Source organism: Coccinella septempunctata, chromosome 1, assembly GCF_907165205.1.
Source record: "Coccinella septempunctata chromosome 1, icCocSept1.1, whole genome shotgun sequence".
Lineage (NCBI taxonomy): Eukaryota > Metazoa > Arthropoda > Insecta > Coleoptera > Coccinellidae > Coccinella > Coccinella septempunctata.
Window position 1 is genome coordinate 53,454,710 of NC_058189.1, and position 19,935 is coordinate 53,474,644.

The following is a 19,935-nucleotide window of genomic DNA, read 5'->3' on the forward strand; positions in this document are numbered from 1 at the left end:
TAGTTTTTGTTTTTGAGATTTTTTTATTGGAATAACAATTAGAGACACAATGTATATTATGTATTCCGAATAAGAAAAAATATAGGACGAAAAGTGTGTAAAAATAACAGGGATTATATTTGAAAAATGAACATTACCATTATATAACTGGAGTGAGGGACTGAAATAAATCTTTGACTACGCCACTGCATTCTACATGAAAAAGTGTCTGAAGAAAGTTACATTTGTTTTTCGATAACACTAAAATTTTTCGAAATAGAGGCAGCAATTCAAAGAGCCGAAAATGATAAGTTTTCACTCATAACTTAAAAACAAAAGAAGATAGAGGTATACGGTTTTGATCATTATCCATCTTTTGAAAATCGAGGTCGGAAACGATTACGGAGTTGCCATTCAATCCCATCAAAGTTTGCCCATCCTGTACGTGCATGAATGATTTAGGACATGCTCAAAATATCAAAAAATGAACTTGAATTCAAAAATGTTTCAATACAAGTATAGGCGCGATCCACGATAATTCTTATTAATTTGATTAGGGAAGTCTAATGTGAGCTCTCTATGGACAAAAAACTTCTTGCTACTGGCGGCCGTTTTTACCTACCTTTTCAGTTTCGAAATTATTCAATTTCTGCTCTGCTATATTGGCGGAAAAAGAATTCTTTACCCACTAGTGCGGGAAAGTGATATTCTAGGAACTGAAATAGGTGTAGGAAAATGGAAAAACAAAAAAGAATGTTCCCAATTCATGCGTAGCCGCACCTTTGGGAAGAGTAAAAAAAATTCAACTTCAACTAGGGATTTTATCGATAAAAAGATTGATCATGAGAGAAAACATTTGATATTTCATTATTTATTATTTTCTACCAGCTTCATTTGTCACTTTTTCTAGAAAAAATTTACTGACTCAAAAGTGATTTGAGTTTGTATACAAGGATTTGAATCAGAATAAAAGGAGCAGCCCCATTTAGGGCCAATTTCACTAAACGACGATAACTCCGCTCAACTAAATCCCAGAAAAAAATTGTAACAAACTCTTCCTAACATTGATACCTGCTTTGCCTATGAAGGAAAGTAAAGTTTTAAATTATATGATGTGTGGATCCTATATGAAGAGCAGCAAAGAATGAATCAAAATCAACTGGGATGTGATGTTTCATTTTGTTCAGATTACATCCATTACTGGATTTTTCATAAACTGGCTCAAAAAAAAATCAACTAGTTTTCTCTGTTCGTAAAGGACATAACTTTATTGAATTCTGAAATAAAAAAACAAACTAATCGTAAGAAACATAAAGTTCAACTATTTTACATTATTTTTTCTTCATTTCTACTCTTGTAAAATTGTAGTGAATATAATCAACTTATTTTTGGTTAATATGTACATAAATCCTTTTTAACCTCATTGTAAAAAAAATTGATGAGCACTACAAATGAATGTTTCCTAAAAACAGATCAATGAAAACTCAAATATTTATAATATAATCTATTTTAGTTTTTACAAGTGCAAGTTTGTTTTGTAATTTTCTACCTATACCTTATGAAAATCATGTGTTTTCACATAAATAAATAGTACTAATGTAATTTTTTCAGATTAAACATTTTCAAAACACTGTACCTTCAATAACTATAAAGAAGCATGTTTTCCATAAAAATAATGGATATTTTCCAAATAAAAATGAGTCACTGATTCACTGTCACTAATTCTTGAGTATGTCACAATATAATGTTCATTTGGCAGTGCTCAATAATGCACTTCTTCAAGTTTTGGATACAACAAATTTATCCCGTATATCTTGGTTTGAGTTTCCGTTATCAAATAAGGCGTCTAGAGTGTTTCTCTTAAAGACTGCTAGGTATTCAGGTATCTGAAAAAAATTGCATGTTAGAGGCGAAAGTATTATACATTCCCTAAAAATTTTCATTCCCATGTATGTAAAAATTTGATTCACTGAATCTGCCCCAATAACGATTCTAAAAATCAAAATGTTCTCTTAACCAAGTCGTAAAAAATTCTTCAACCACCTCTGGCACAATTCCAATCAATTTTCAAATTAATTATGGTACCACATCAAATGTTACCGTTTCAGAGAGGTCTTTATTTATTTTTTGCACAATACTTACCTGAAAATCAATGAAAATACAAAGATTAAGACTACTAAATGTGATGTAAAGTGCTCAAAGTTGTTTAGAAAAGATCTACAGATTACTAAATAAATTATAGTTGTTTTTTACTCATTTCATTATAAAATCCCTTTTTTCAACTTGAGTTTATGATCTAGACAGCCTATAACCCAACGTTGGCTTCATATACAGGGTGTTTTGGGCAGAGTGCCCACTAGAAGTATCTATTAGACCGAATCAGATTTTTTTGTGAAAATTTGTGGATCATATTGAATCACCGGAATTCTGGTTCTGCAGATATTAATTTACTCCCCTCAAATTAAATCAAGACTCTTGAATTGCCTTCTTCTTTAGAAAAGACTTTCCTGTATGAAATAAAACAACTAATAGAAATTCGTTCTCCATGAATCACTTAATCACGAGTTTTACCATTTTCTTCTTCCTTAGTTGATGTGAATCATAAGAAAGTATCAAAAAATCAATTTGAAAATTTACTTACTTGCCAGTTCAGAATAATGAAGTTAATTGAAAAATTGTCCAAATAGAGAAAAACATTTAATGGGGATATTTCACTTAAAAAGTACTTCTTAAATTTTTCAAAATTACAAAAAATAATTGTCAATTTATGGCTACGATTTGGAATTGGAAATCAATCAATAAACTATATTTCGGAGTTTCATGTTTGCTGCCAATCGACAACAAATCGTTTGAAATAATTTAATAATTAATGAAAAGGTAAATGATAAATGATTCTGCATATGTGAAAAATGGTCACAATGGTTTTATTTTGTTATAATTTCTTTTCATGTAACTGACAGCCAACTTGTTAAATACATAAAAATGCAATGAAATTTCTAAATACACTTTTATACGACTTCAAAAATACTCTTGATTTTACCACTTATTCTTTTTAAATATTTTACACTTACATCGTTTTTATTTGATGAATAAATTAGCCAGATACACTTTTCCTTAGTAAATGTGGTTCGTAGTTCATTTTACATGAAATAGTGGCAGCCTCAAATTATTGAGTGTCTGACATTTAAATCATCATTGAGTATTTAAAAGAGAGCTCAAGTCGAGAATTTTTAGTAATCCCTGGTCTTTAGTTGTAGATTTAAAAAAATTAATAAACAGAAGTTTTTCACTCAATACTAAAAATGTTTAATCGAAAACTGAAATAGATAAGTTAGCCTTAGGTCAGAAATGATAAATATGCTGAATTTCAATCACAACACTTCAATAAAATATTATGCTTAGATTCGTAGTAAATTTTATTAGAAAATTTTTTTCCACTTTCAATCTTCTCTACCCAAATAGTTTTTGAAAAATTAACAAGGTTTTTTTTTGGTTTCTTGAATATCTTTGGTAGGAGTTGAGTGAAAACCCCTGTTTTGTTGATATGATTGCCCTACTTCATAGAAGTATAAAATCAAATGATCCTTTCACAGGATGATTCGTCTGGCCTATCATACGTTTATGGAGAACTAAACATAATTTTCTGCTAGAAATTTTCATGTTGGCATTTTTGACAATGACCTGCCTCCCTGAAATATCTTCAGACATGGCAACTTTACCGAAAACCATCTTTACTTTCTTAATTCAAATGGGACACCCAGTGTATCTTTGCATCTGCTGAGAGCTGATCTGATGGAAATTTCAACAATATACAGCTGTACCTTCCGCAAAAACTCAGCGGTTTACGAATTATTGGGATTGTTATGAAAAAATCGTGAAAACAAAGTCATCTTTTTTTTTAATGTTTCTGCTGAGGTAATTTTGAACTTCTCGATTAATCAGTGACTTCTGGAAACTACAGAAGGAAAATAAGTAAATTTTCGATCCAAATCGCGAAAAATGTTATGAAACTACATATTGGTCAAACTGCAAACCTCCTCTTCAGAAATATTTGACAAAGTGTTACTTCTATTCACAATTTTTTTTATAAGAATCCCAATAACTCAAGACAAAGAAATACTGCTGAAATTGTCATCAAATCAGCTATCTACCAATGCAAAGATATATTGGGTTTATTATTGCGGAAGTTGCAGAGACGCGAAAATATTTCAGTAAGAAAGTTCGTTATCGAAAACCCCAAAATGCAAATTTTCAGCACGAAATTGTGATCAGTTCTCCATAAACGCCTTCTAGGCCATCGAGACGAATCAGCCTGTAAATATTAATCGATTCCAGCTTGAAAAAATGTGATGGTTTTTGTCCATCGTAATAACTTTATAAAACAATTGAGTCAATAATTTGGGGATGTGATACAAGCCAGAAAATATAGCAAGTTTCTATATTCCTATATTGATACAAGTTACAATGAATCATAAGATAAGTATCTACACAACCAATGTAAAAAAATCTTCGAACCATGAGATTTGCCATTCGCAAACTTTGTCATTGTCAATTTATCAACAATTTTTTTAAAAACCTTCAGGACAGTACAACGGTTCAGTAAAATGAACAAGCGCCCTCCTACATATTTAACTTCGAGAAATGCTTATGCCAGTCCAAAATCTCAAAGAAATGCAACTTTATCTTTTAGAATATCTAAACAATCTGTACATGTTACTCATTCCGGAACTTTTCGAAAATCAAATACACAGCAGAAATTATAATACTTGTAAAGAAGATGACGATCTGTATACATGTAATTCTCCTGATTTACATACATTTGAAAAATTACCTACTTTTGTTAGAACCAGTCTCTTCTTTTCCTGAAGCGGCTTTCGCAGGCTGGGGAATAATCGTTATCTCGTCGTTTATCTTCAGAGGCTTTAAAGCTTGTTCAGTGCTAGAGGATTTACTACTCGATGACCCTTTTTTGTCCATTACACGTTTAGCAACAACGCTATGTGCGGAATATACATGATTCTCAAATTGTTTATACATTCCAAAGGTGGCTGTACAAACGGTGCATTTATACGATAGATGGGCCGGTTTCAGCGTCATATTATGGTCGCGGGCTACATGGTTCAAAAGTTTCCACTGGTAAACCTGTAAATATTTTCATTGTAAGTTCCAATTTCATACTTAAAGCACAAAAAAGATTTTGGTGAAGAAGTTATACTCCATTCACATTCATTTTAGCAGTCGGTTGGGCATGAAATAATTTTCTCAAGTTTTTGTAACTAGAACGAAGTTAGGTTGGCACTCATGAAATGTCGTTAATGTCATAACGCCGTTGCCACAACTAATATCAATTTTTATTACGAAAATGCCGAAAGTGATTGAAAAAAATAGACAGGGTTTCAGGAAGTGCTATTTAGAATTCAGGTCCGCTCATTCAAATAGTAGGTAACACTGATATTCTAAAATCTACAATATATCAGATGATAGCAAACATATTCAATGTAAGAGAATTTATATAATGTTTCTTCTGAATCTAAACGACTTATATTTCAGCTGAATATTTCCACAATCAGAAAGATTGTGAATGAAGAGGATGACAAAGAATTTCCTTCTATTGGGAGACCCAAAAAAGTGGTGGCATTTGAGAATTTTATGTTTGAGTGAATTAATGCGAAAAGTTTACTACAGGATTTTCGATGAATGTCAACGTAGAATATGTTCCCGAAAATTGATTTTTCTATTTTTCATTTGACTTGTCCTATACATTGTAAATGTCTTAAGGTACCAATAAATACCTAATTATTATATCAATGTATTAAGATGAACAGCCACAAATACGCGCCAGTTGTCCTGTTAATCTTTTATTCATGTGAAATTGTTGTTCAAAGGTGAAGTTCATCTTGACTTGAAACTTCCTTTAATTCCTTCCACTTACATTGATGCAAGATGATTTTTGTTGAAGAATTTAACATTCTTGTAATTATCTGTTAATTTCTTTGGGAGATACCCATTCCCAACCACTGCATCATATGCATTTCATGTTCGGGTTAATATTTTTGAAATTTACAACTGATGTAAAGTATTCAAACTTTAGGCAAAGAAAATAACGAACATTAACTCTCCTCAAGCTAGTGCATATTATGATATTATACTGATCTCTTGTATTTTCCATGCAAGTAACCGGATTTGGCATGCCTACAATCAGTTTGTATAAACTTCAATTATGTTCGTCACATATTTTCCGAAGAGATTCGACACTGTGATAAAATACGTAATAACATAAACTTTTACGTAGAACGGACAACAAAGCGTTGATTTAAAACCCAAAAATGTTTTGACAAGCGTCATAACCCCACATTTTCGTACTATACAGAGTGAAATGTGTCAAATTTCCATGGCCAACCGACTGCTAAAATAAAAGTGAATGGAGTATAGGTTTTTCCTAATGAAAATAAAATTGGTTAGTCGAGACTTTCTTACCCTTCCACAAACTGGACACCTGCCAGCGTCTTTGCTTCGGTTGGCCGCTTCCTGCATACTAGAAGTAACCAGACCGTGAGACCCTAAAAGATGCCTTTCCAAGCCCTGATCGGTGAAAAACCTAAATTGGCACTTCTGGCAGTTCAGGGGTGGTCTGTTATAGATCATCTTCGGATGTATCTTGACCTTATGTATCCAGTGCATATGATTCCTGAGTTGCTCGAGGTCTTTGATGTAACCGTCGCATATTTCACAGATAACAAAGGAATTCTTCGAGTTGGTATCGCCTGGTTTAGCCTGTTGCGAAGCTGGCGCATTCTGACTTCCAGACGATGTCGATGCACGGGGGGAAGGTGCAGTTGTCCTCGGGAGTGGTGTAATGGAGATGCTGGGGGTATTTACTGATTTCGCTTTCGGCGACTGTTGTTGCTGCAAAAAAAATATTTTGGTGTTTTATGATGGTACAGAAAGAGCGGTGGCGCTGTTAAAATGTATTGCTAGATTCAATAAAATTTTTAAAACCTGAATTATTTGTTTTGGAATAATTCCCATGCAAATATATCACAAGCTCAAATTGTACAAAAGAAATCGTAAGACACAAGGGTTAATTTTCGAACATGATCATTCGACTCCGTTTGTGGTAGAAATATCAAAAAAATAATTGATAATAACAAAACGGTTTAACTTTGATATACAGGTTGTTTCGCGCACTAGAAGTATCTAGAGAACTGAATGTGACGCTTTCAAGAAATTTGTGGACCAAAATGGGTGGCTGGGGTCTATTTAACTAAAATATTCTCGTCTCGGCAGTACGTCCGGTTGTACCGGAAGTTAAGCCAAACATTGTTATTTCGAATGGGACATCCTATATTCAACACATTTTCGGATTCCTCACAGAATTTTGAATACGGTTGATAAGAAATTCCCCATATTTTAAGCACTTAAAAATGAAAAATAAAAATGGGTATTTAAAGTTTAAAGCGTTTCATCTCGATTGCACGAGTTGGCAACATCGACTGAAATTTGCCTTGATAATAAAGGACAACAAATGCATTATCTTGATGAGATAGACAAAGATGGCTGTCTATGAAGTCTGCGACGAACGAGGAAGATCGTAAAATTTTATGTGATTTTTATGGCCGGTTGCAGTTGAGGCTTGCCAGTAAGTACGCGCCTGTAGATCAACAGCTGTTATTTTATAAACAAGCTGATTGGACATTGTTCTTTTCATTGTCTTGTATGCGCTGTTGCCAAATCTTAAACTCCGCACAAAGCGATTTAAATTTTAAAACCCCATATTTGAAGGATGATTTTGAATAGTTTCCGCGGTGAATTTGAAAAAATCATGAATGAAACTCATAATTATTCAGTTTAAATTTGCATATGCAGTGATAACCCAAATTGAGGAGAATTCCCCATTGTACAATCCTAAGATAAAATTCTATAGACTCTACTTTTTGTTAATCATGGGGAGTAAAAAATTGATTCCAACTAAGAGTGGGAGTTAAACACGAAAAATTATTTTCTCAAAATAAAACACCCTGAGTTTTGATAGACCTTTGGATGGAACGCAAAAATCTCTATCTAACAATGTTTCACACCTTTCTGAAAATTTTCGAGAAATTTTAACAATTAATTTAAAACAAACTTTTTGTCAAATTTGAGACAAATCTAGCATAACTTTGAGGTTTGGGTATGGGGAAGTTTAAATAAATCGTTGAAATTTGTGGGGAATTCAAAAACAAAGTTGGGCTCAACTTCCGGTGTAACCGAATAGAAAACCAATACTAATAGTATTTCAGTTGAATAGATTCTGAACGAATTTTCAGAAGAAAATCTCATTGGGTTCTCCAGTGGACACTTTGCATAAAACACCCTGTATTCCATAAATTTTTCTCAGGGGAACGAACTTATACAGAATGGTCTTTGAAGACATCATAATATTCAAGGGGGATATTCTGTGACACATTTTAATGAAAAAACTTCTTAAGAAGGAATTTTGTGAACCTTTGAGATAGAGATAGATATATACGATATGTCCCAAAACTAGTGAATCAAACGTCACACCACGATAGAGTAGACCAAATATTATCGAATGACACCAACATCGGTTCAACGAAAATGTATCGTTTCCAAAATAATCAGAATTTTATTAAAATACCTAAAGTTGCCGATTTTCGAACTATTTTTCTTAAACACAGGACCAGTTTGTGAAAAGGGATATCGATTTTAAATTATATTAATCTAAGATTATTGTTTTATCTCCCCTAATTGAAATTATTTCAAGTAGTTAATCGATAACCTAAGTAAATGTAAATTAAAACAATTGTTTATTCTACATGATTTTTATTACTCAGAATAAACCCCCTTTATAGGGATGATAATATGGGAGAAAAACGCTATCCTTAATCACAAACTGGCCTTGTGATTGAAAAAATAGTTCGAAAATCGGTAACTTTAGGTTAGGTTTTTTCAGAAACGGTACATTTTCGCTCAACTAATGTTGGTGTCATTCGATAGTATTTGATCTACTCTATCGTGGTGTGACGTTTGATTCGCTAGTTTTGGGACACCCTGTAGTTTTTAATTTTTTGTAATTTGTGTTAAAGTAAAACCAGTTACTTTTTTCTGTCCTTTTTTGTCAAAATTTGGTAAAATATGGTTTTCCAATTTTCGTATATCATAAACAGAGCAAGAACTCATTATAAAACATATTATGTGAAATATAGGTTATCATTCAATTCCCACTCTAACAAACAACCTATAGCATGCCTAAATCTACTGAAGTAAAAAAAATACAGATGTGGATATTTTTCAGATCATAGCTATTGGGTTGGGATGTGAATTGTTAATAATTTTCAAGCTGCTAAATTCTAAGAGAACCAATCTTTTTGGTAATATCTCACATGAATACATTTTAACAGAAAGTTAATGAAAGCAAAACACAAAATCATTGATAATTAGTTTGAGACCAGGCATTATTTCATACCTGCGCCAGGCTCGAGGTGGCAGGAAGGAGCATGTGACTGTTGGGGCCTAGGCGTCCATTCAAGTCTTGCCCACCCACCACCTGATACATCAACTGAATTAGAAGAGATGCTTCAATTCAACGGCGTTTACTATGCATGAACCGACTCTATGGTATTTATTAAAAAATCCTTTAATTAATAATGTTTCACCAAAAATTCAACTCAAGATAGATCAAAGATAGCAAAGGGAGCATTCATAAAAGTGAAAACACAGGGTGAAAATACATTCGACTAATATCGAATCAAATTTCATAATTAAGAATTGAGAACACAGCAATTAGAATGACTGCTAATTTCAAAATTCCATGATATTCATTAATATGGAATAATTCAAAGTCCTGTACGATGTTATAATTATTTATAAAGACCCTATACAGGGTGGTCCAGATCGTAACCAAGAAATTTAAACCACGTATTCTACATCAAAAATAAGCCCTAGTTTGTCATATAAACATATGTCGAGAAATGTTTCATCTCCGAGATACGGGGTGTTGAAATTATAGAAAAAAATATGTTTTTTATTGATAACTTTCACACTGCTCGAAATATTTTTATGAAATGTGAGACATGGGTTTTGAGCGTCAAGGAGCACTCTTTGCATGATATCATTTCTTTTTTATTCTACCAGTGGCGTTCGTACTGCAGCGAGACTGAATATTTTCAGATAAAAATATGATACGCCACTGGTTCTTCCGACAATAAAAATTATTATTTAAATCCTTATTTAATTTGGAGCAAATTCGGTCTCTCGACTTTATGCTGTACGGTGCACCGTTTCCGGTTAAAATAATAAAACACATTCTCATGCATGAAGAAATCGCCAAAATTTGATATAGCAAAAATAGTCTTATTATTATTATGCACCTACCATATCAAATTTTGGCGATTTCTTCATGCATGAGAATGTGTTTTATTATTTTAACCGGAAACGGTGCCTCGTACAGCAAAAAGTCAAGAGACCGAATTTGCTCCAAATTAAATAAGGATTTAAATAGTAATTTTTATTGCCGGAAGAACCAGTGGCGTATCAGTTTTTTATTTGAAAATATTCAGTCTCGCTGCAGTACGGACGCCACTGGTAGAATAGAAAAGAAATGATATGCAAAAAGTGCTCCTTGACGCTCAAAACCCATGTCTCAAATTTCATAAAAATATTTCAAGCAGTGTGAAAGTTATCAATAAAAAACATATTTTTTTCTATAATTTCAACACCCTGTATCTCGGAGAGGAAACATTTCTCGACATATGTTTATATGACAAACTAGGGCTTATTTTTGATGTAGAATACGTGGTTAAAATTTCTTGGTTACGATCTGGACCACCCTGTATATCCAAAATTTGACAATATGAAACTAAAAACTGAATTACCCGATTTTCACTAGTTGCATAAATTTAAATGACTGAAATCATGTACATAATTCACTGGATATACAGGGTCTTATTCTGCTTGTGCCTAAAGCAACTCACTAAAGTTGGGTTCATATAAGTGCTTGTACAGGTTGTCACGTTGAAAAGGAAACGGAGGTCTTTTCTAATAGAAAAGAATCAAGATTTTTGCTTTCGTGTCATTTTTTCGTTTCAAATGGCGCAAACAGAAATAAGTCTAGAGGAGACGGATCCGGAGATCTGGCTGGCCATTCTATCGTACCACTCCGGACTTAAAATCGAAAAGTTAGGCTATAGAATGCGCCTCTTTGGAAGAATTACTCCATCTGTCGAGGGATGTAGCCCAAATTACCCCTGAAATTCTTCAGAATGTGAGGAGGAAGTTCGAGCAAGTGTTTGGCAGTTGGCACAACTCAGAGTTTGTTAGATTAAACTATCTTGTTTTCCTGAACAAATATTCCCCTCCTGGATTATTCCTTTGAAATTGGTAATCATCTTATGCTCCAGATAAATTGGGTGAAATTTCCTTATTTAAAGTAGAAGATTATGTAAACGAATTATTCAGATCACAAAAAAAAATGATAATTTTCAGAAGAAAGGGGAATGAAATTTTCAACAATAAATCGCACAACCCATCTTTCCCCTTCCAACTTAAAACATTGGGGTTGCCGCGCAGAGGGATGAAATGATATGGTGATGGTTTTTAGGTAAAAAAATATCCCCCTCAAGACGAAATTGAAAAGTGCGAGCGATCTTGAAAAATCTTGATTTTTTTTACTAGAAAAGACCTTTATTTCCTTTTTTATGTAACACCCAGAGTAATCTGTCATTCAAAATTTGTTACTGTAATTTCATTGTTAAGATAGCATCTGTAACTTACTTATCATGATTTAAAAAAGTAATATTATATACTCTAAAGAATCATACTCTTTTATATGCCAGAAGGAAGTACTGATTGTTGCAATAGACCTTAGTTACTACGAGGATATATTGAAAAATTCTTATCCTATTATAGAACCAAACAAAATTTCAATGTCTCAAAATATTTTATTGCCCTCTAGACCTTTCAAAAAAAATGTTTCTTCTTTCTCTGCAAACCAGACCACCAAAGCTTTTATTACCTCCTCGTTGGAAGAAAATTTACGACCTTTCAAACTTTTTTCAGTTGAGGAAAGAGAAGATAGTGGGATGGAGCCAAATCTGGTGAATAAGGGGGGTGTTCTAGTAATTCAAACACTTAATCACGAATTTTTTGCATGGCAACATGAGATTTGTGTGCATGGGCGTTGTCCTGCAAAAACAAAACACCTTTGGATAGCTTTCAGCGTCTTTTCTCTTTAATTTTTTCCCGTAGAGTGGTCAGTAATGTCGAATAGTAATCTCCGGTTATTGTTCTACACATATCCAAAAAAACAATCATGATTACTCCATGGCAATCCCAAAAAACTGAAGGAAGGACTTTTCCAGCAGATTTTTGGACACGAAACTTCTTAGGTATTGGAAACCAGAGTGTCGCCATTCCATCGATTGTTGCTTTGTTTCTGGATCGTAGAAATGTACCCAAGCCTCATCCATAGTAACAATTCGGTAAAAGAAGTCTACATCGTTTTCAAATCGAGCACAGATCGAACGCGATGCTTCTACCCTTGCACACTTTCGGTCAACGTTCAAACATTTGGGGATCCATTTTGCAGCAATTTTCCTCATCTCCAAATTGACGTGAACTATATGATGAATGCGTTCGTATGAAATATTCAGTGCTTCAGATATTCGTTTTAGCCCAATTCGACGGTCTGATAAAATCATGTCATGAACTGCATCGATATTTTCGGGGACTGACACAGAAACTGGCCTTCCCGATCGGTCATCATCTTGAATGGAAAATTTACCCCTTTTGAAGCTTGCAGTCCAATTTTTCACGGTCGCATACGAAGGACATTGATCACCAAGGGTATTAAGCATATCTTCGTAAATCTTCTTACCTCTTAACCTTTTTAAATACAGGTACTTGATAATGGCTCGATACTCCAATTTTACGATTTTCACATTTTCTTTCTTTTAATTCATTGCGTAACTCTTGTTAACTTTTTTGACCTCAAACTTCACACTGACACTTCTAATGAGTTATTGTTCGCTGCTATGGTAACGCAATAGTTTTTATGCATGTAACTGGTCTAGGCTAACTAGATATCAATACATCCTCGTAATCCCATTTGTAATTTCAATCAATCTTTTTTACGTATGAAACTACGTCGATGAAAAATGTTCTCTAACATAAAACTACAAAGTTGGATATAATCTAATGTCTGCTTCATCAACTAAGGGATTCTTCGAATTTTACCTTCACCAAAGGGAATTATTCCTCAACTCATACCCAGACAAACACTACTAATAAACTACTTACTGTGAATACCTGATTTCCGCTCAATTGATAAGATGTAGGCACCAATACAGACCCTCCGGACATGGTTGGCTTATAGACCATTCCAGGAAGGTTACCCTGTCTAATAAGTTGTGCCCCTTTCAGCTGCGGCATGGAAGCCCTACCACGACCTCTACTCATCTGGCTGTTGTTCTGAAGCTGCATTTTGTTGAGCAACTGGAACTGTTGCTGCTGTTGCGGGCTGTTCTTCGAGAGGGCTTGATACGCCGATACGTTCATACCAGGACGCATCTTCGGAACTCTCGGTATCTTGGCTGGGGGTTCCCAATCCAAAGGAGGTTCTAAGTTTCTAGGGAGTAAAAAAAAATTAACAACAATTCTGATGAGTATTGAATTGACGAACTAAAAAACTGAATTACATGATTTTCACTAAAATGAGTTGCTTAACCACTACTTATGTTTCGCCATTATAGTAGCATCTTCAGGTAAGTGGAGGTACAGGGTGGGCAAAATTGGTGATACCTGAATGACAACTTTTTCAACCCAACGAGATAGAGGAAAATGCATGGCACATTACGGTTGACTTTTTTCGAGAAACTAATAATGCCATCGACTGCATTACTCTATCTTCTTTTGTTCTCGAGTTATAGGTCAAAATTAAAATTTCAACTTTGGTCATTATCTCCGTTTCTGTTTGTGCTAGGATGTTGAAATGAAGACACAATACAGACACTTTTTTGATAGCAATCCAGTGGCGTACTATGATTCTTTCCAACAGGTATATTTGCTGAGCTATAACATAAAGATGAATTTTTTCTTATGAAAACAGTAGTTTAAAATGACTTAGAAAGACTGAGAGTGATGTAAAATATATTTCTGAAACGGTAATAAAATGGCGATTCTTTCTAAGTCATTTTAAACTACTGTTTTCATAAGAAAAAACACAACTTTATGTTATAGCTCAGCAAATAAACCTGTGGGAAAAACTCATAGTACGCCACTGGATTGCTATAAAAAAAGTGTCTGTATTGTGTCTTCATTTCAATATCCTAGCACAAACAGAAACGGAGATAATGACCAAAGTTGAAATCGCCAAAATTTAAATTTTGGCCTATAACTCAAAAACAAAAGAAGATTGAGGAATGCAGTTGATGGCAGTATTAGTTTCTCGAAAAAAGACGACATGAATGGTACATTCATTTTTGGGTTAAAAAGTTGTAGTTCAGGTATCACCAATTTGCCCACCCTGTACAGGGTGGGCAAATTTCGATGTTTTAGCACTACAGCTTTTAAACCAAAGGAGATAGACAAAATCTGATACCCTATTCTCGTTCTCTTTTTCTGAGAAACTAACAAGAGCAGTAGTCATTTCTGGCTACCTTCTTTTGTTTTCGAGTTATAAGCGAAAATTGGAAAAATGGCGATTTCGAAATAAATTTTTATCTCCGCTAATACTGATGATAGAGCTCTGAAATTAAAACATTACACAGGCACTTTTTTAAGTAGAATCCAGTGGCGTGCTTGCCTTTTTAGCAGGATTTTCAATCACGAAGCTATAACCCAAAGTTATGTTTTTTTAAATGGGAACACTAGATTTCTGTGCAATTTTTTGAAAACTTAAGTTTCAATGATTTCAAAAATATATAACATCATATGGTTTGTATCGATATAAATAATAAAAAATGGTCAAAAACCTTTTTTCTCAATATTTCTATAGTTTCAACTTTTGACGAGCACAGAAAAATAGAGCTTCCTATAACAAGAGCAATATCCTTCCAGCAATGTCATTCTTTCTATGCTTTTCACCGATTTTCACAAAATTTGAATCTAGATATATTTCATAAATTTTTGAAATAATGAAAGGACTAATAGAAGGAGACTAATCATAAGATGCTACATTTTTCTATTTTCATCAATATTTCATGGATTCTAAAGAAATATTGAGAAAAAAGGTTTTTGACCATTTTTTTATTTATATTGATACAAACCATATGATGTTATATATTTTTGAAATCAGTAAAAATTAAGCTTTCAAAAAATTGCACAGAAATCTATAGTGTTTCCATTCAAAAAAACATAACTTTGGGTCATAGCTTCGTAATTGAAAATCCTGCTAAAAAAGCAAGCACGCCACTGGATTCTACTTGAAAAAGTGCCTGTGTAATGTTTTAATTTCAGAGCTCTATCATCAGTATTTGCGAAGATATAAATTTATTTCGATATCGCCATTTTTCCAATTTTTGCTTATAACTCGAAAACAAAAGAAAGTGGCCAAAAATCACTACTACTATTGTAAGTTTCTCAGAAAAAGAGAACGAGAATGGGATATCAGATTTTATCTATCTCCTCTGGTTTAAAAGCTGTAGTGCTAAAACATCGAAATTCGCCCATCCTGTATACTGAATGAGTAAGATAAACTTGAAGTTTATAAATTTACTTGTAGTGACTTTTTTTATATACCTCAAACTGGTAGAAAATCAACATGCTCAAATAAGAGAAGGATTTCACAGCAAAAATTTTAAAATTTTTCCTGTTCTCCAAGTTTCACTAACCGTTAATTATGAAATTGTTGCAATGAATTCTAAAGCACTCACCTTTCTGGCTTGTACTTCCTTGAGCAAGCCATTAAATGCCTGGACAGTTTACCCTTCTGGTTTTCCTCGAATGGACAGTTGGGACATTGATGGAATGATAATGCTCTTTCAAGGCGTCCTCTCACCATGTGCTCAGCTTCCATATGGTAGAGAATATCATGAGGACTTCTGGTTTCATGGGCACAGAAATTGCATTTATAGATATAGTTCTTAACATGTGGAGTTTCCAGATGATAAGACATAGCAAGTAAAGATTCCGTCTTGAAGGAGCAGAATTCGCACTTTTTGAATGCCAGTCTGAAAAATAACAAGAAAATGAAAATTTCAAACTTTTTTATTCCATTTTAAAAACTGAATAGCCAGAAATGAAACTCACTTGTAGGGTTCATTATTTTCTTTGGTAAACTCCAGATTCTTACTCAAAGATTGAATAGTTTTGAGAGTCTCTGGATTCCTAGAGCGTTCTCTATCCCTTTTCCTCTTTTGCTGTTTGAGTAGATCGGTTTGAACAAATTCTTGCACAAGGCCAATCCCAATTTCACTGAAAAACTTGCCTAATGGACTTGTGAAATAATTGTATGGTTTATCATCATCATTCTTCTTCTCTACTTGTTTCTCTGATACTTTCTTCTCTTCAGTTTCATCAAGCTCTTCTTTTTCATCTTCTGCTTCCCCTTTTTCACTTTTGTTGTCTGTCTTTTCCTTTTCCAGTTCCTTCTGGACTTCCTTCTTGTAATTCACCAAAAATTCCTTCAGATTTTCAACTGGAGGTTTTTCATACACATAAGGAACTATAAAAGAAGGAGCCTCGACAACAAACATGTCATCGGTTAGAGTGGGCAATACAGGCGTATTGGGCTGGGACGTAGATGGTTTAATAACGGTTTGGTTTTGATTAACCATTGGAATGGGCGTGATAGTGGCTCTCATATTAGGAGGGTACATTCCTTGGGCAGGCAATGCCAACGGTAAAACGGAAGAATATCCTGTTGTCTGTGACGGTATATTCAAAGATTTATTGATTGGTATAGGGCCTTTACCGGAGAGTATGGAGTTTGTATCAATTATCACAAGGGTTGGTTCCTTTTTCCCAGATGTTGTTGGAGTTGATTTGGATGCTATTTCAACTAATCTTTTAGTATCCTGATAAAAAAATACGCAATCATTAAATTAACCAGGGTGAAATGATTGTTTATAAGTGATGTTGTTTGAAAATGTTTCAAGGAAAGATAATAGTTATTATGGTATAGGATAATTAACTAGTATTGCTAAACTGTCAAACCAATTAAAAAGTTTAGTAATTCCAAAAACATTAAGTTCAATTAAATAAATATAGCTTTCACTTACTTTTACAACAATAGCTGATGAATCAGAAGTCTTAGGCAAAATTTTCCTTTTTGAAGGTATTCTCTCAATTTGAATAGCATCTCCAATATTAGCAAGAGGATCCTCCGGTAGAATTTCTTCAATATCCGATTCTTCAGAGGACTGTTCAGCTGCCAAAACACGTTTCGATTCTTCTTCCTCTTTCTCTTCTTCAACATAGCTCTTTTGTCTATTTATATTCCTAGAACTCCTTCGAGGTGTAATACTCTCATCTTCTGGTATCTTCTTTTCTGGAGTTGTCAACTCTATTATTTCAGTTTCATCTTGTCTAGACGTTCCGTTTTGTTTAGGGGATCGTCGAGGATTATCAACTATCATAACTTCACCCTCTTCAGCTCCAGAATCATTCAGTTCAATTGTTTCTTCTACATCTTCATTATCACTAGCAGCTTCTTTTGATTCAACATGAATAACATCATCATCATCTTCTATTTCATGAATATCTTCTTCATCCCCACTGTCCTTGGGACTTGAAGTATTTTGTGTTGATTCTATCACTTCATCTTCACTATCTTGACTTTGTGAGTCATTATCTTCAACTTTGGCTTCATCTTCATCATCTTCCTCATTCTCATCCTCATCTTTAGAATTTTCACAATTTTTCTCCATGTTTACATCATCACATAACTTATCTGCACTGGTTTCATCCATATTGGAACTAATTTGATCATCTTCAGTAGTTTCGTCAGTAATATTTGATTCTTCTCTAACTTCCATATTAGAATCGGCATTTGAATCACCATTGTTTAGGTTTGATCCCTCATTTGTGTCATTAGGAACTTGAATTTCATCGGAGGATTTAGATTCATCCACTGAATTTTCTGATTCCTCAATTTCCATTTTTTCATCTGAATTTCCAGCAACATCCTTATTTATATCATCACATTCTACACTATTCATTTCAGTATCACTTGTATCTCCATTTACAGTAGCTCCTATAAATATTTATGTAAACATTCAAATTTTTATAAAGACTTTTCTCAATGTTTACCTTCTTCCTTAGATTGCATGTCTTCAACTTCACCCATATTCGCTATCGCTGCCATGTCAAAAGGTGAAACCTGTAAATTTTCAATCAGTTTGACATATAATTACTTGACAAATAAAAAAATAGCGCCCGGAATTATTTTTATTCAAGTCAAATACAAGAAAAGAATCAAAACAATCTGTTTTGAAAGATATCTCCCATAAATATTACAATAACTTAAGATTTATCCTAACTTTGTTCAACAATCGAACCATTGCATAAATTACTGAAGTACGCCACTGAGAGCAGACTGGCCGACAGGAGGTTTTTACACCTCTTTGGACCCAGAACGACGCCGCTGACTGTGAAATCTTTCAGAGGAACAGTTATCAGGAATGGTATCACATAACCTATTCCAGAAAATTCATCCAGATGAAAAAATACAGAACAACCGATGAAAAATATTACCTAGAGCTTAAATTACCTGTTTATGGTACTCGCATTTAAATTCCCGCCAAAGCACATGGATATTCAGAGAAAATCTGCATCGGAGTGATCACTGCACTACCAATAGAAGGCTATGACAATCGTAAATACCCGAAGTTCTGTGAAACTGTAACCCGGGATATTCAAATTTACTCTCCGACAACAAACTGGGTTTGAACATAACGATACAATTAACAATCGAATGAAATTACAATTGTTCCTTGTGTTTTCCACTAAACATTACAGAGAACGGTATGTGACAAACCTAGCACTATACCCTAGCACAGCACCAAACTGCCAATATGGCGTCTAACGGTACGTCACGTGACCAAATAGTGACGTAGCTCTTCACGATGTCTCAATTTTTTTTCATTACGTAAGCGTCTTGGGCCTCGGAAAAGTTTTGGTCAAGTTAAATAATGAATTCGTTGAGGAATATTGCGATCTTTCAGTTTTCCCAAACGAAAAATGTTTTTCTCGTCGGCAATTTTTTTCATATACCTCAGGTATATATTTTTTTCGTGAGATAGGCACACCGGTATATTTTCGGATAATTATTCCTTAATTGAAAATACTTTCTATTATTCCATCACTGAAAATGAAATACCTGTGAAACATAGCAGCATTCTCTCCGCGTTTTTCTGATTTTCCAATTTTGAAATTCAATTTTTTTTTTATTTAACTCCTACTTATTAGTCAAGATTTTTATTTGACGAGGTAGTTCGGCGTTTTTCTCAAGATGTTTCAGAAAATCCGAATAGATATATGTATATATACGCTTTCGTCGATATAGAAAAAAAAATCGAAGAAATTTTTCATATAGCCCCGATATGAAAAATCACCTCCATCAGAGGTGATATGTTTTCTGAGCCAACTACTGATATTTTCAAATTTTGATGAGAGAAAAAAAAATAGGGAGCAATTTTCTCATTAATATTCATATTGGGAGAAAGTATCAGAATAAGTTTACTGCACCCGGTAAAAATCTGGAGCGGACTCCCCTCGAGTTGGAAATGGTTTCTCCCAAACCTCATTTTGTTCATATACTCACTCTCCGTATCTTATAACTTTTTCCTCAACGCAAACTACGCTTCGTCTCTCTCCAACGCTTTCTAATAATGATGACTATTATGATCCTTATAAATCATGCAAATATTGTATTTTTCGCAAATTTTCACGATCACAGGACCTACCATGCAAATACTTCCTTCTTACGAGGATCTTCAAGCCAACATTTCGGCATCACAT

General features: G+C 33.8%; 1 protein-coding gene across 4 annotated transcripts; it reads right to left on the reverse strand.

Annotated features, from left to right (window-relative positions):
• Nucleotides 1-1,470: 1,470 nt before the first annotated feature.
• Nucleotides 1,471-18,995, reverse strand: LOC123310988 (MOG interacting and ectopic P-granules protein 1). 4 transcript variants are annotated; one of them, XM_044894730.1, is made up of 10 exons: nucleotides 18,686-18,995; nucleotides 18,226-18,295; nucleotides 17,196-18,169; nucleotides 16,225-16,991; nucleotides 15,849-16,145; nucleotides 13,285-13,603; nucleotides 9,446-9,526; nucleotides 6,457-6,885; nucleotides 4,815-5,121; nucleotides 1,471-1,865 (listed from the first exon to the last, which is right to left on the reverse strand). In XM_044894730.1, exons 2-10 carry the CDS (start codon nucleotides 18,278-18,280, stop codon nucleotides 1,858-1,860), a joined length of 3,237 nt encoding a protein of 1,078 aa, XP_044750665.1. In that variant the 5' UTR covers nucleotides 18,281-18,295; nucleotides 18,686-18,995; the 3' UTR covers nucleotides 1,471-1,857. The 4 variants fall into 4 exon arrangements, with proteins under 4 accessions (XP_044750665.1, XP_044750657.1, XP_044750679.1 ...); XM_044894722.1 differs by having other exon boundaries at nucleotides 13,276-13,603; XM_044894744.1 differs by lacking the exon at nucleotides 9,446-9,526.
• Nucleotides 18,996-19,935: the final 940 nt, after the last annotated feature.

Coding starts and splice junctions, on each gene's coding strand:
- LOC123310988 (XM_044894722.1), bottom strand. CDS start 18,280: ATGGCAGCGATAGCGAATATGGGTGAAGTTGAAGACATGCAATCTAAG. Junction 18,170..18,225: donor CATGCAATCTAAGGAAGAAG/GTAAACATTGAG, acceptor AAATATTTATAG/GAGCTACTGTAAATGGAGAT. Junction 9,527..13,275: donor GCGGAAATCAGGTATTCACA/GTAAGTAGTTTA, acceptor TTGATGTATCAG/GTGGTGGGTGGGCAAGACTT.